Source organism: Branchiostoma floridae, chromosome 4 (assembly GCF_000003815.2).
Source record: "Branchiostoma floridae strain S238N-H82 chromosome 4, Bfl_VNyyK, whole genome shotgun sequence".
Lineage (NCBI taxonomy): Eukaryota > Metazoa > Chordata > Leptocardii > Amphioxiformes > Branchiostomatidae > Branchiostoma > Branchiostoma floridae.
Genome location: NC_049982.1, coordinates 23,137,814 through 23,153,425, shown reverse-complemented (window position 1 = coordinate 23,153,425; position 15,612 = coordinate 23,137,814). Strand labels below are relative to the sequence as shown.

General features: G+C 42.6%; 2 protein-coding genes across 3 annotated transcripts; one reads left to right on the top strand and one right to left on the bottom strand.

Moving 5' to 3' along the window:
• Positions 1–7: 7 nt before the first annotated feature.
• On the top strand, positions 8–9,073 carry LOC118414460. Of its 2 annotated transcripts, none has more exons than XM_035818514.1 (9): positions 8–301; positions 3,676–3,928; positions 4,395–4,462; positions 5,066–5,256; positions 5,586–5,721; positions 6,203–6,334; positions 6,498–6,636; positions 7,100–7,282; positions 8,532–9,073. In XM_035818514.1, exons 1-9 carry the CDS (start codon positions 290–292, stop codon positions 8,714–8,716), a joined length of 1,299 nt encoding a protein of 432 aa, XP_035674407.1. In that variant the 5' UTR covers positions 8–289; the 3' UTR covers positions 8,717–9,073. The 2 variants fall into 2 exon arrangements, with proteins under 2 accessions (XP_035674407.1, XP_035674408.1); XM_035818515.1 differs by lacking the exon at positions 8–301 and adding an exon at positions 518–634.
• Positions 9,074–9,130: 57 nt separating this feature from the next.
• On the bottom strand, positions 9,131–14,789 carry LOC118414461 (ribonuclease H2 subunit A-like). The gene is made up of 8 exons (XM_035818516.1): positions 14,481–14,789; positions 13,624–13,695; positions 12,888–13,014; positions 12,148–12,235; positions 11,179–11,316; positions 10,895–10,988; positions 10,161–10,284; positions 9,131–9,273 (listed from the first exon to the last, which is right to left on the bottom strand). Exons 1-8 carry the CDS (start codon positions 14,605–14,607, stop codon positions 9,132–9,134), a joined length of 912 nt encoding a protein of 303 aa, XP_035674409.1. The 5' UTR covers positions 14,608–14,789; the 3' UTR covers position 9,131.
• Between the last annotated feature and the right edge of the window lie 823 nt (positions 14,790–15,612).

Genomic DNA, 15,612 nt, shown 5'->3' with positions numbered 1-15,612 from the left:
AAAAGTACAACTGCAAACGTTACGCCTCGGCAACAAACGTTAACGCCTCGGCAAAGAGACTAGTTCTGTCGACAGTTTACTCTCAGGAAGCGCAGCTGTAGATCTCAGCTTTTCACCCGGGCACGCAGGAACTCACGACGGGACAAAAGGAGCGGGAACTGGGCAAACAGCGTGGACAGCAAACAGGAATAATAATATCAAGAGAACGACTGATTTCCTCACTACGGCACTTACTTTGCTCAGTCACCAACATTCTGTTCCGCGATCTGGGCGAAAACGGCGAGAAAACATGCAGCACAAGGTAAGATCAAGAATGGTCGACTGTATTGTACTATATGCTATGCTTGTAGGCTCTTTAAGTTTTACGCAAGCTAATTATAAGGCGTTTTACATTGAAACAAATTCGGTTGTGTTTGTTACTGGAGCAACAGACGGACCACATGAATATTCCCTCATGGTGACTCATTGTGGGGATTTCTCTCTTTTCTGTCCGCATTTGAGGGCCGAAATCGCGTTCTTAGTGGTTCGTGGTGGTGGCGTGATTTTGTTTTATTATCTACTGATGAAGTGTATATACTAGATTGGCTGTCGGTATGGAAAAGAAGGCCGGGAAGTGCAAGTTGTGAACAATATGGTAGGCGTCCGCTTCTCTTCAGTAGATAGATGTAACTTACTTGGGACAATGGGCGTATATCGGTCGGTACTCGGTAGCTTATATTTTTCAAGGGATTGAGATTTACACTTGGTTATGGGGCATGATGTATCAGTGTATGACTATGAGAGGAGACAGGTGCGAAGAATCGTTGTCCTCTAATCTCTCGGTTTGCCTTTCTACAGCTGAGTTAAGATTGCGTTTCTTCTTCAACGAGGTTCAATGTATATGTTTGTTCGAAGATCGGATGGAGTTGCTATTTCAATCACATTTACTTTTCCAGCGTAATCCTTTAGTTTCTACGTAGGTCGCGAGCTGTTCCCTAGCTGGCTGTACTCCTCTGGTCGGCTTACTCCTCTATTTGTTCCTTTTCTACGGTTTATCCAGCGACCTTTGGAGTCTGGTAGACACTATTATTCCTTGTGCTCCAACCTAAGACGGTTCTACTTCAAATAGATTACGTTGAATAAAACACGGAAATTAAATAGCGAAGACTAGACCAAATCTCCAAGCAGAGGTAGGGTAAGGCTCAGTGTCTTTGAGACTTTTTATCTCCATGAAAAATTGAGATATTGTTTGGGGCGTGTTTGTATGTGTTTCCGGATTTATGTAGTCATCATAACTCAAGAACGTCTTGATAGATCACACTGATATTTGGTATGTAGGTAGGTGTTGGGAAGACGAAGGTCAAGTTGGATTTTTTTTATATACGTCTTTCTAGGGGAAAAGGCGAAAATTCAGGCCGCCGAAAAAAATGTACGTAAAAGGCCAAACAAAACAGTACGACGGCCCTTACATCTGCTCGGAGATTATACAGACTGTTATTTGCACAAGGCCGGGTCGAAGTTGTCACATTAATGGCAGTTTTTTGACGGCACTCCCACAAACCAGTCCGGAAGCTCTCCCGACGTGTCAGCAGTGTTGGTACTGCCAAACATTACAGTGGCAACTGTACTTGAGAAATGTTGTGGCACAGAAACTGGTCAAACATACACTGTTTGTAAGTCATCTATCTGTATAAAGGGCCCTCTATTCTTCACTTTTAAAGTAAGCACTCTATATTCATGATATGCAGACACTGCAAATATTTTTCGCACATTCCATTTGGGGATTTGTAACGTGGGTTCTGAATACCACAGGACATGTCGAAACATGGAAACTTTTTGTTACAAATTTGTGTTTTTTTTTCCAGTTATCTAACTTCTGGCATGAGGACTACCTTTATCACGACTGTACTATATTGTTTAAGCTGCCATTTTTGGTATCAACTTTTATAAGACGATATACACGGAGTTCGCGTGTAATGAAATAGCTACTTAAAATTTTCGGAGCTCTAATAGGTTATAACAGTCGCGCAATCGTCGTGCGATCTCAAACTAAGGACATTCTTTAGATAGTCGTGAATGAGACGGGCACAATGCAATTTAGCTGTATTTCTACCGAGAAGACTGGTGGTTGGTTCTGTCACAGTGTGCTTGAATTTGTACGACGACGAATGTGACCACACCCTAAGCTTCCTTAGTCAATGTATACAATTTATACATTTGTCTTCAGCTCCTCTACATAGAAATCTTTATTATACACAACATAAGTACAGCGACTTTCGTAAGGTCTATATTACAAATCAAAGAATGGTTATGTAACAGATCTGCTCAGTGTAACAGACGAAGAAAGGTAGCGGCTACCAGGAACATCTAACCATTTCAAAAATCATCCAGTTGCTTGAGTAACTGGTATTTGGCATATACTCGTATATAACTCTACCTACCACTCCCATTTGACGTAGGAAAAGCGACTTGTCATCGGTCATGCGTATGGATACACCTGTTCACACACCAGGACTGCGTTACCTACATTTTTGTAACCTCCTACGCACGAGCACGAGAGACTCTAGGTGGGGCCTATGTCAGACTAATGATACATTACTTAAATGTCACAGCGGTATGAAATGAAATATTCGAGATTTTGAGCCCTGATATAAAACGCGTGCACACCGCGTAACGCTAATTTATTATAATTTCTTTACGCCTAAAAACGTTTGATTATTGATATGAAAAAAATAGTATTTCGAGGACACCAAAATGTTGTGTAGGTCCCAAATTTCTGCGCCAAATATTTGACCAGATACCAAATTATGAATGAGCCACGTTGAGGGATTGTGTTTGTGAATGGGGGACTTAGCATCCACATTCTTGGAATATCGGGCAGAATTGGGACAGTTAAACATGGATTTCGTTTTCAATCCACAATCACACTCCAGGACTCTGTCCCCCCATGCGATGGGAATGATTTACAGTGTATCTATTTCCTGGATTAAGATTAAGATTTGATCAGAGTCTGTGGAATTGGGTCGAGATTTTTACATACCTTCAAAATTGCAAAGAATTCAAGATCCCACCCGGGGCTGTGTCCTTGTTACCTCCATGAAAACGGAGGTATTGTTTTTGGTCTTTCTGTTGGTTTGCGTTGCTGCATACTTGGGCCAGCATAACCTGAGAATCTATGAATGGATTGTGTCATTGTGAAAATCGGTACGTGGGAAGGACAAGATCGATCTTGCGCCTCCTAGTGGCTTTCCTTGATATTGTAGCAGAACGTCCAGTTTTTGTCCTCTGTTCTGGAAATTCTATCTCATGATCTTTTTGATAACTTTGTGGAAAGTGGTGTGGGCTTTACCCTAAGATGACTTGTTCTGGAACTGCAGGGGCATTTTATTTTGTCAAAATTTGGACGAGGATATTGAAACAAAGGATCAATGTATCTTAGCAATGAAGTGAACAAAGTTACGTATATGTCTTTTGTAATGTCTCTTATTGAGGAAACTTTTTGTCTGGTATCTTATGTGCGATTATTTGTAAGCTTATCAAACAAGATTTGCGTATTTCGGATTGACCGTTTCAAAAATCATATCCAGTTGCTGGAGTTAAGGGTAGAATGCATGGGAAAGTACTCTAGCTATACGCTTTTATAATCGTATATCATGTATAAATGAACATGTTCTACCCTTCTCTTGTTTGTCATAGGTTGTAAGTTCCACCGTAACCATGATACTGCTGTGCTGTCTATGTGCGGTAGAGGGCGCACCTTCTAGAAAACCACACATAAATTTGCACCTGAAAACATCGTTTCTGAGAAAGACGGTCCCCAGATTGAGACGCCAGGCCGAGTCAGGTGCCGAGTCAGAAGCAGCTGCAGCTACAACGGGTGCAGCCGTTACCGGTGACGTCACTACACACATGCCGCCAACACTACCGCTGAACAGAACACGTCAGTCAGGTGGGTGGGTCAACGTTTGAGCGGTCACGTTGTTCCATTGGGAATTGCACTTGAAGACTATTTCTTCACCAGACTCAGGTGAAATGAGTATTTTAGCTTCCGTTGAGAATAATATGATATGGCATACTGAAATTACAAATTGTGCAATGTACTATTTGTAATTTCAGTATGCCATATTATATTAGCCTCCACCAGACTAGATACACTGGCTGAACAATACTTGATTTAACCAAAGGAGAAAAATAATTTGCTGGAGTGTTGGCCACAGTGGGCTAGGGTAATATTAAGTCGTTAGAAAATGGAGAAATGTTACATTTACTGTGGGCTAACCCTCCTGACCAATTTAATATTAAACCTACGTTCGCCAAATTCCACAATCCGTAACCACCCATGAAGGCCTGGTGGAGGCTAATGGCTTATAAGGCAGGAGATCTCTTACACGAACTGTTCACGATCTTTTACACAGCGTCTGAAATGGTCAACGAGGTCGACATTGACAAGATTTTGGACACAAGGAATTTCAGGCCAGTGGAGGTAATGAATATTTTGTTGACACTTTTTAAACATTCTCTAAACGGCTCACCTTGCCCAAACGTAGGGTCTACAGTGCCTCGATATGTTTGATCATTTTCTCTGTTTCTCTGGCTTAAGCTTGAGACCCAGTCACATTCATCGTGCGATCGTCGCACCTCAAACTTGGAGGGCATTTTTGAACTTGCTGTACATCTGTAGCCGTGCAAAATACATGTATGCATAGTCAGCTGTCTTTGGTTAAGCTGCCCAACTTGCTTAAAAACTACACATCAAAATCGCACAGCGGCCTACAACGACGGCCTCCGTGAAGCTTGATTTCTTTAGCGAATTTCAGTAATAACCCCTTTCCTTTATAGAGGCTGCGACCACTGAGCGATCAAAAGTTGGACAGATCCCTCAACGAATTTATAGAAAAAGAACGGATTTTTCTAATGATTTTTTTACTTTTGCGTCATACTCCAATTATGAATTTAAGGGTAGCACAAATCCAAGATTGGTCGCTGCGCTCGTTCGCGCAACGATTGTCGTCTAGTCGGAAGGGGTCCAACGTCGAACATGTCCTCAAAACTGTGTAGGTCTTTTATTCTGACATCGTTCCTGTAGCCTGTTTCAGATCACCCGGAGGGTTACCCCGAAGGACTGCTGGGGCCTCAGCGGTTCATGATGGCAGTCCCCCCGCCGGGAGTGGAAGGAGTGGTCCCGCAGCTGAGCGCGAAGACCGGGGACGGGCAGGACGTCAGCATCCCCATCAAGGACATCGCCGAGGAGGCTCAGGCAGAGATCTTACGGACACGGTAAGACCGAGTTTGAACACCTTCAAATTACAACAGATTTACGATATCAAAGAGTTTCACTAAGTATACAAAAACAAGTTTGCAAATTTCAATGACCAGACCCATGCGGGCGATGACTCCCCGAGCTATGGAAAGACCAGATATCGTGAAAACACAGGACTAACCAGGATAGCCGTATCCGAGGACAACAGCTTCTTGCTATTTCTGAAGGAATTTTACTCTCTAACTATGTATGTCAATTTTATGTGTCTGTAAAGTCCATCTCCCTGTGCCTAGGCTGTGCCAGTACTTCGTACTCTGTACTAGTCGCATGTTTACCTCCCGCACAGGTGCTACACGCGGTCCTCCAAGGAGCTGTTCAACATCCTGCGGGAGCGTGGGGAGTTCAACAGGCGGTACATGGCCGTGTCACGGGAGGACGCCAGGAAGTTTCCTAACGTCATTGCTCTGTCAGAGACGTACGGTGTAAGGAACAGTAACACCCTATCTCGCCTTTTTATCTACACGAAGGATGTGCTTTCATTTCAAAACATAAAACTTTTCTTATGTATAGCTGCAACGTGATCGGAGGTACATGACGTGCATTGTTTCCACAGTTTATTTCCAAATTGACAGGTTTCGCCATCACAGGGAGTAAAAAAAGGCAAACACCAGAATCGCAAGTGATAGGAAGTGTAGTTCAAAGTTAGCAGAATAAGTATTTACGATGGAGGCTGTGGCCATGCTACAATCGCTTGACAGATCACGCAATGACTCTGTCATGAATCATTCTTACAAATCAAATTCTGGTTACTCAGCAGTCACTGTCAATAGGACAGGGGGCCTTATCAAACTTTTGTAACAACTGACAGACATTCCAGGTCATGAGTTTCCCTTCACAGGATATATCTTCACATTATACCTGTAGTTCAGTAACGTTACACGCAATGACTCATGCTTCATACAGGACCCTTCTGATACGTCACGTCACGTGGACATGGACCTGGCCAATGTCGTGCTGAAGGAACAGATCCAGAAGCAACTCTTCAACGATTTACAGGAAGCAAAGCAAGCGTCCCTGTCACAAGGACTGGAAAAGGTATCAAAACCTTGAATCCCCCAGCCCCATTCATAATACATAAAACGTTCTATACGGACACAGAAAATCCTTTGGCTATAACTAGAATTGCGACATGACATAATATCCAGTGTCCATGTGTCACATGGACGATCGCTGATGTCTTTTCATCCTTTGTTCCTAGCTTCTCGCATTTCCTGTCTCCAGCCGTCAGGTGAAGATAGACGAAATCAACACACGCTATGTCCTACCGGAGAGTCTCGCTAGGGGCGTCGTGCTGCCCGAGGTTCTGAACATCTCCCGTAGAATCATACGCGACACAGGTAGGGTCTTAACTCTCACGCGTGGGGTGTTTTACTCATTTTCCGAATCAATGAAGCAGGTAGGTGTTGACCGCCATGTTGGTGTCCATGATTTGCATTTCAAAGGACGGATAATTGGCTTTTAGCGATATAGCATGGCCATACACGTTGTGCCATTGTCGTAGGATTTTGATGCCATAGAATTTTCAAGCAGGCTATGGCAGAACCAACCACTGCAGAGGACCTATGGCAGACTTTCGTGTGAAAAGACTGCTGAACTTTGCAGGACACGTGCTGTCCCAAAAGCCCTAATTTAGTGATCGTACGACGAGCGTACGACATATGTGACCGTGACCATGTTGGGTTGATGCTAATTAGGATTTTACTAATACTATGCTCAGTATTGACTGCCACATATCTTCAAATAGGTCAGGCGTGAACATGTAGACGAAAGATGACCGTTTCCGTTGATTATTGATCTCAGGGTCAACAGAAGTTGACTACTGCCTGGAGCGTGGCACGGTGACAGAGGACGGGTACAAGCGGCTGTGCACGGTGTGTGCCGCCACCACCGACCTGGGAGAGGACTATTTCCCGCGATACATCAACGAGGCCATCTGCAGTACTGATAGCTCCGATAGGGGATGCTTCATGGTGCAAGGTTACGGTAAGTAAGTAAGTAATGAAGCCAAAAAAAGCAGTTACTCAATCAGCTGGATATGATTTTGAAAATGGTCAAACTTTCAGATGGCATCCACCATCTTTCGTCAGTTACAAAAAAACTTTGCCATAGAAGCCTTCTGAAGATAGTCTTAAGCACCTAACTATCTGAAGTGTATAAACCGGTACCTCAGGATTACTGATGCTGCATTGGTACATCAATTTAAATAACTTAACATTTAGGCATTTTTTTTCTCAAGTAGTGGTATCATGTAGGGCTGGGTACCGGTACATAAAATTCAGGCCCAGGTCCGGTTCAGGTCCAGAGGATTAGGTCCAGGTCCGGACCTGAACCTGGACCTGATGCAGTATGACTCATACCAATGGTCCATTTCACTACAAAGAAATCTGTTTGGTGGAGTATTAGACTTACACTGACGTTTTAAAATCATACAAAGCTAACTGCACCTGTACGAATGACTGTAAAACTTGGTAGAAATGACTAAAAACTCTACTCTACTTCACTCTTGTTATTTTCTTCCACCTGCAAGCGTCAAAACGTGTGAATGCCTGATCAAATGATCTGTTAATTTTCTAATCGGTCCAACATCCGGTCCACCTAATTTTTTCAGGTCCGGTTTTTCTGGACCGGTCCAATAAGAAAAAACGGTTTTGTACCGGTACGCTGTACCGATACCCAGCCCTAGTATCATGGCACCCGGTGGAATTATGACTTGATGTTAGATATCATGGAGTGTGCACAACTGAACATTGAGCATATCATGCATGCATAATTATAACTTTTTGGTAGTTTTTGCAGTCTCCATTGTGCTATGAGAACCGTATATTTTGACACAAAATTAGATCTGTATGACCTATGATTTGATAGATTGAGTATGATCCATAAAAGTATATGATTTCAGACAGACAAAACTTAAAAAACACACTCTTTCATCAATGAAATTCATTTGAACTACAGATGCAATTTTAGTTGATCCGAGGCCTGAGGCCTTGTAACGTCACATTTTCAAACCGGGGCCTGGCCAGACAGCTTTGGGGAAGAAAAAGTATGATATAAAAGACACCAAACGACCAATCAACGCAAGAGAATAGTTGTGGCATTGTTTGTGTATATTTTTTACGTTAACATTTCATTAACAGCCCGGGCAGGCCCAGGTTTGGAAATGTAACTCTAGCCTGATGTTGTACTACATAGAATTGTACTAAGTCTGCAATCCTTCTTCATGTTTCACCAGGACATGGCACGTGTAAACAGGGCACCTTCTCCGTCAGTATCCTGCGGCGTAAGGGCCAGTGTTCGCCCACGGTTCGCGACGGCACCCGGGTGTACCTGGAGGAGTGGGAGGTGTACTCACAACAGATCAGACTCTTCTGCGAATGCATGATCAACCAACACTCCACCTTCACCATGTTTGTCTAGAAAGTTCATGTTTTACACCAACTGTACGTAACTAGGACGTCAAAATGCGTATACAATATATATCCTGGTACAAAAACCTACTATAGACTCAGAGTCTCTTTGGTCAAGATTGTATCTGAGTACGGTAACCAACCTTACATTCCCAAACACAACCTAGTACCAAGGAGGCTTGTTGATGAAAGCTCTTTGCTTGTGTATGCTTATTTTGAGTTTGAACCTTTGTTTATTCATGAAAGCTCAAATCAGCCTGCAGGCTGCTTTTCATTGAGGTCATGAGAGAAGAGGCAAGGGTCAGACAACGTATATAACAGAGATATAGTTTACATAGTTTACTTCTATTTGGTACAGATCTTCTGCATCTCATCATCAGAGCATTGCTTCTATGAATTGTTGATCAACTTAAACTTACATCAGTTTAAGACCCAAAGTCTGTAACAGTGTGAAGGAACCGTTCTTGGAAATACTGGTGTTTCTTCTGCTTGGGATCCTCTCCCTTAGCAGCAAAGAAGGACATGACAGAAGGGGTCGCCGCCTTCTCATCTTCATCCTCATCATCCCTAGAGACAGAACACATCAACAGGGATCAGGTAAGTTATCTCACCAGGTACCCTATATATAAGACATGTACACATTCCAGACTAGAGGGCCCAAATCTAGTATCTATCAGATTAGCTATGCTGGCTATTATACAGAGAAAAATTTGCCAGGGGAGTTTTGCTTCTAGAGAGCTTGGTCGCCACCGAGGGGAAACATGAGACTTAGTGTGGACTGACTTCCCTGGCCAATTTCCCGATTTTTTTTCAGAATTCTACTATTCCTGTACCCCTGTAGGAAGACTTATTGGAGGCTAGCCAAAACCTCTGTCATTTCTTTGTCAGCCTTATAAGACCTATCTACCGCTCCAATTTGATAGCCATGCCATCTTCAGATAAAAAATACAAAACCCGTAAGTTCTGCTACAGCACCATAACAGCTAGGGGGCCCAAATTCAATCTCATTCAAGACCTGATTGACAACTAAACACATGCCAAACTTCAACACATTCCACAGAGGCATTCTTGTGTGATGATGGCTGAATGATGACACTAAATCACACGGCAAACCAAGCAAAAATATTACGTTTTTGCCATTCTGGCAAAGGTAACAAATAGTGGAGTCCAAGGGATCAGTAATCCTTAGGTCTTCATAGTGTGTTTTTGGTGTTCACCTTTTTCCCCTGGCGACTTTTCTATTTCATCATCTGGAGACATTTAATTCCAACCTATAGATTTAATATCCTTTAATATATTATACTTAAAACTATCAATTCATTTCACTTAAAACTGTAAATCCATTTTCAAAGGATTAATGTTTTCTTGATTTAAACTGCATGTCTGGAATTAAAGCTGGAGCTTGTCAGTAAATAAAAAAACAAGTAAATGAATGCTGCTGCATTATTACTGACCAGTTGACAGGGACGGCCTTGTCGTCCAGTATCTTGCTGGCTGTGGACCAGCTGAAGCGAACAAACTGAGGGAAACCAAACACCGGCTCCACCATGCTGGCCAGCCACTTCTTTGTTTCAGGATCTGGTAGAATAAAAATGAATGATGATAAATCATCTTTATCTTTGTGTTCTAATATTGCCAACATGGCCAAATCTCATAATTCCACCAGGTGCCATAATACCGCCACATAAAAAATTGTTATAGAGGCCTTCTTAAGATTGTCTGGAATGCCTGAATATCTGCATGGTGCATCTCTTTAAATCACTTTTTATCCACATAGGTTTTTTTTTCTAATGTGGCAGTATTATGGCACCAGGTGGAATTATGGAAGTTGATGTTAAATGCAATATTCATACAATTACATCAAAGGTAGAATATTATAACTTGTAGTTTTGTTAGTAAACAAGGGGAGAAACAGAACAATAATGAAGCATAAAAATCAGTATGCTACAAATGTATTGTATATGTTAAATCATCTCTCGTTTACAAACAGTTAAACATATAAAGCTATGCTTCATCAAAGACATTAGTGTATTGCTTCTCCTTCTTGTCTTTAACTTGAAATCTAAAATGTGTGATGGACTGATGGTGGTTTTATATGGCCAGGATTCAAACTCCCAGCCTCCAGGTCCAGAGGCAGAGTTGCTTAAACCACTATACTACACACGCCTCAGGGTTGAAGCATACTCACCACTGGGATAGCCTGAGCCAAACTTTCGGCTGATTGAGTTGCCATCTTTCTCCTCGAAGAATGTCCAACCTTTCACAGCCCTGTCTCGCGCTACCTGTAATAGAATACCTAGGTTACAATCAGTGATGGCAGACTTCACTCCCTTACTACACATACTGCTTAGTTTTAGTAAGATTTAGAACTGAAGCAGATACAACTTTCTTTGCTGAATGGATGTAATAACCCTAACATCCTGCGGTGTAATGTGAAAAAAATTAAGCAAAAATGCAATGACTGTCTCTGACCTTGGCACATATGCTGGCAGCACTGACGATGGGGAACTTGGCATCAGCCTTGGGAGTGACGGTGATGTCAAGGTCGGGGAAAATGCCCTTCAACTTGTCCTGGTACTTGGTCGCATCACCTACTGTGTCCACATACACCTGAGGACGGTCAGGGCACAAAAAAAAAGATTACAAAACAGCAAGAACATTGTTACATAGGCCTAACAATTAAATCAGGCGCTGTGTTACTAGAAACATATGTTGGACCTTGTAGTTAGTGTTAACGTAATTGTCTCAAAAAGTCCAGTTTGGCTTTGAATCTCTAGCAGGTCTCAATATTGCACTAGTGATATAAGGCATGTTACACGAATTTGCTCAAGTAAAAAGTACTTAGGCTTGGTTCGGCTGAGCTCCTGTATTTGTTGAAACCCACCACACTTATCAATTAATAATAGGTGATCCTGGTGTGAGCAAATCAGTCTGGCATTCTACTGGCTTGCCATAAGTTGCTTTATTCATTACATTTAAGAAGTTTCGACACCCAGGTAATAAGATACGCCAAAAGACAGTTACTCAACTGGACATGATTTTGGAAACGGCCAGACATTTAGATAGCACCAGCTCCCCACTTCTTCCTTCACACTAAAGATAGATATATATACTAGATACTATCTGAAACGTCTGACCCTTTCCAAAAATCAGAGTAACTGATTTTTAGCGTGGTTTACTCATATTATGCGATACAAACAAAATAAAAACAAACATTAGTAATGACAAGACCATTATTGACCACCACAAACCATAGCCATTAAGTATCTAACTTTATGTAAAATGTTTTGTTGTGAAAGCTATGCAGTAAACAGTAACAGTAGTCCAAGCCTTGACAAGACCACTGAAATGACTGAGGAGACCTCAGAAGTACAAAGTAGTATGAGGTAACAGTCTTCAGTCATCAGTCACTGCATTCTGCATCAGCATCTACAGTCTTACCTCCTGCAAATTGACCCCACTGTCTAAGGTTCTTTGGATGAGCCCGATGGCTGTGTCGTGAGACAGGGTGTTCAGGTTGTACTTACTCCTGAGAGGTAAAGTGAAAAAAGATCTTAGTCAAGCCAGTTTAGCTCACTGAAATTTAGTGAAAAGCAAATTTGTTACTGGTCGTGAGAGAGAAAACAGATGCTACGTACAGCAGTACGGCAAGTCAGGTCACAAATCTTAAATCTGATAAAGGTCATAAGAATATAATTTTTTCACTTGTGTAGGCAATTAAGTGATCTGGCAGGAAGCCACAAATTTAACATACCAGGCAAGTTGACATTGAAAACAATGAATTGAACTTTTCATACATTGACAAATGGATTAACTGTAACCACAAGGAAGAACAGGTAGCTTCACAGTTTGAAATGTACATGTATGAGGTCAAAGAACCCTCCCTTGTAAACAGGTCTTTGCCTAGACCATGTTTTATAGAAACACATACCTTTGTAATAAATGTCAATTTGTGTTTAGTTTTAATTGAATGTTTCTATTCCATGGCTACAAGGCATAGAAAATATCAATTGTTATATAACTAAGCTACTTCAAACAGCACCATGCTTCACCTAAATAAAGAATGAATGGTTTCCATTTTATCAATTTTACAATGTATGTTCAGAATTCATCAAGCTACACGTTTGCAGTCTAAACCATGACCATGCTTATTGCCAATGATGTGCAATGTGACCCCTGACCTCCTGAGCATACAGTTGGAGATGGCATTGGGTGCCAGGATGTGGATGGTCCAGCCCATGAACTCTCCTGCCCCGGCGATGGCCTCAAACAGCTTCTCTCGCTGCTCCTCTGTCAGGGTTTTAGAATCTGGAGGTGGGAGGGGAACAGTTCATTCATTTTTTTCATCTGTCTACTGCAATATTCTAAACCTTGTAGTGACTAGGTTACCTATGCTTCCAGTAGGCCTAGGTTACTAATGTTACGTATCTGACTGCAAACTGACCAGAATATACCAACTGTCAGGAGATACACACGTGTCCGTACCCCTCTATATTGTCCATACCCAACGTACCCAACAAATTTGAGCCAGTTGGTAGCAAATTGGCACCAGTAATGCAACTGTCTTTCGCAAACAGGCGCAAACGAGCACCATCCAGTGAGGTAAATGGGAGTGGACAACCTCAAGTCAACCGTACACACTTATGCCACATCTTCAGAGAGGATGCTGGAACCAGTTGTTTCCCATTTAGAAGTCAAACCCACAAACAGACATGTGGCTTCCTCAGTGTTTTGGGCTCAGTACACAGGTACAGTGTGTCCTAGCTTTCATAGACCAGTTGTATGGTGCAAGACCAAGTTAGATACCTTTAGAGTACTGACCCTGGCCCCAGAGAATACTGACCACAAGTTTACTGACCCTAACCCTAGCAGTTATTGACCACTTAGTTATTGGCTGGACCCGGTGGTCCCACCCACCTGCGAATCCCATGTCCTTGAGCCTGTCCTGCCCTGACAGTGGACAGTAGCAGATGCCGTACACCATTGGTCCTGGGGAGGAACACCAAGAGAACAAGTTAGGCTCAGGATAATCATGTCTGGTACAAGTCCAGGGCTTTTTTTTTACAGGGAGGAACATGGGTGCTACGCCTCTATGCTTTGATCATACATGTATGCCCCCTTACCCTGGTGAGTAGATTCTCTGGCAAGCAAAATATTCAGATTGACCAGGGATGCTACATGTAGTACATGCGTCTACAGTGTTCAGCTTTTGTCAGTTTGGAGGGTCTCTTCAACATCTTTTACATTATGTCACACAAAACCCACAAAATACCCCCATGACCAACCTTGACTAAACTGTATAATGGCATTGCCTCTACATCTCTTCTCTTTGTTTTTCCTGACAGCAAAAAAAATATATATAATAAAATTTTTCATTGCATTAGTTGCATCTTGTTATGTTATGAAACAGATCACGAAATTTGAAACGGTACAGATATACCAGGATAACCATGTTAAATTGTTTTTTTTTTAATAATATGGACTGCAAAGCAAAGGAAAATGGTGCATCATGCAGGTACAAAAAATATACTTGGTACACCTGGTACCTGGTAACTCGGTGCACGTATGCACACACACACACACACACACACACACACACACACACACACACACACACAAACCGAGACATTCGTGCCGTGTGATGATACGCCAAGACTAGTTGACTTAAACCGGCATCTTGTATCCTTTGGTCAAGTTTGGAGTTGGTACAGTAGCTAGAGGGGGAATGCCGTATACTAGTACATCGCGACGGGGGTGGGAGGGGGGCACCTTACCGAGCACCGGACCTCTGCCTGCCTCGTCGATCCCAAGGCAGCACGGCTCTCCTTTCGTCACGTCTGGTACTTCAGACCCAACTACACAACTTTTCGTATTGTCTGTTTCAAAATCACACAGATTCATGTTGGTTCAGGTGGTAGAACTTGAGAAAGCCGCAATCACCAATCCTCCCTGGAAATACAGTCAGTTTTCGACTTCCCGCGCTTTTATTCAACTTTAACCTTTAACCTCTATTCATAACCTGATTACTCCGTCAGTACAGTATCTTAGAAGGGCCGTCTAAACAGACTTGCCCTCGGCTGTGGATAAAAGTCACCGAATCGTTGACCCAACTATTTCTGAAACATGTTGAGACTCATTTCGAGCCCATAACACTGAGGAAGCCACACGGCGAAACATGTTTGTTGTGTGTCGGTTCGAATAAAGTTCTTAAACGGGGAACATGCGGCTCCAGCGTCTTTTCTGAAGATGTGGCGTAAGTGTGAACGGTTGGCTGAGGTCTCCTTCTCCACATATATCTACATGTTGAGACTCAAGTTTGTGCTTACAACGAAGCGGTTGATTATTCAGAAATTGGACTCAAGCTAACGTTACTGTATTCTCTCTTCCTCCAGCTTAGATCGTGACTGTAAAAAATTATGCAGAAATGTTCGAGGTGGTTTTATGTTCGCGGTTTTCGCTGTGACGAATTCAGCGCGAAGTTAAAGCCATCGCGAACATTTTTCCATTATAGCAGCAAGTATACAAAAGTAACGGGTTCCGCACTGATGTTCCAGTGCTGAATCAATGGGTCGAATCGGCCTCAGCACTGGTTTTCCAGTGCCTCAGCACTGGAAATCCAGTGCTGATTGTAGTCTCAGCACTCGGTTTCCAGTGCTGACAGGAGGGCTTCGAGTGCTGAAGCTGCCTCAGCACTGGATTTTCAGTGCTGACGCCGGCTCAGCACTGGACTTACAGTGCTGACGACCACTGCAGCACTGGTGTTCCAGTGCTGACAGAGGAGACCGTTACTTTTGTATATTTGCATTATAGCAGGAGACTGCAGTCTATGGCGCTACCACCGAGAACACCCCATTTCCCGCTACCGCGAAAGTAAATTCCGACGAACTTTTAATGCATTTACAGTAT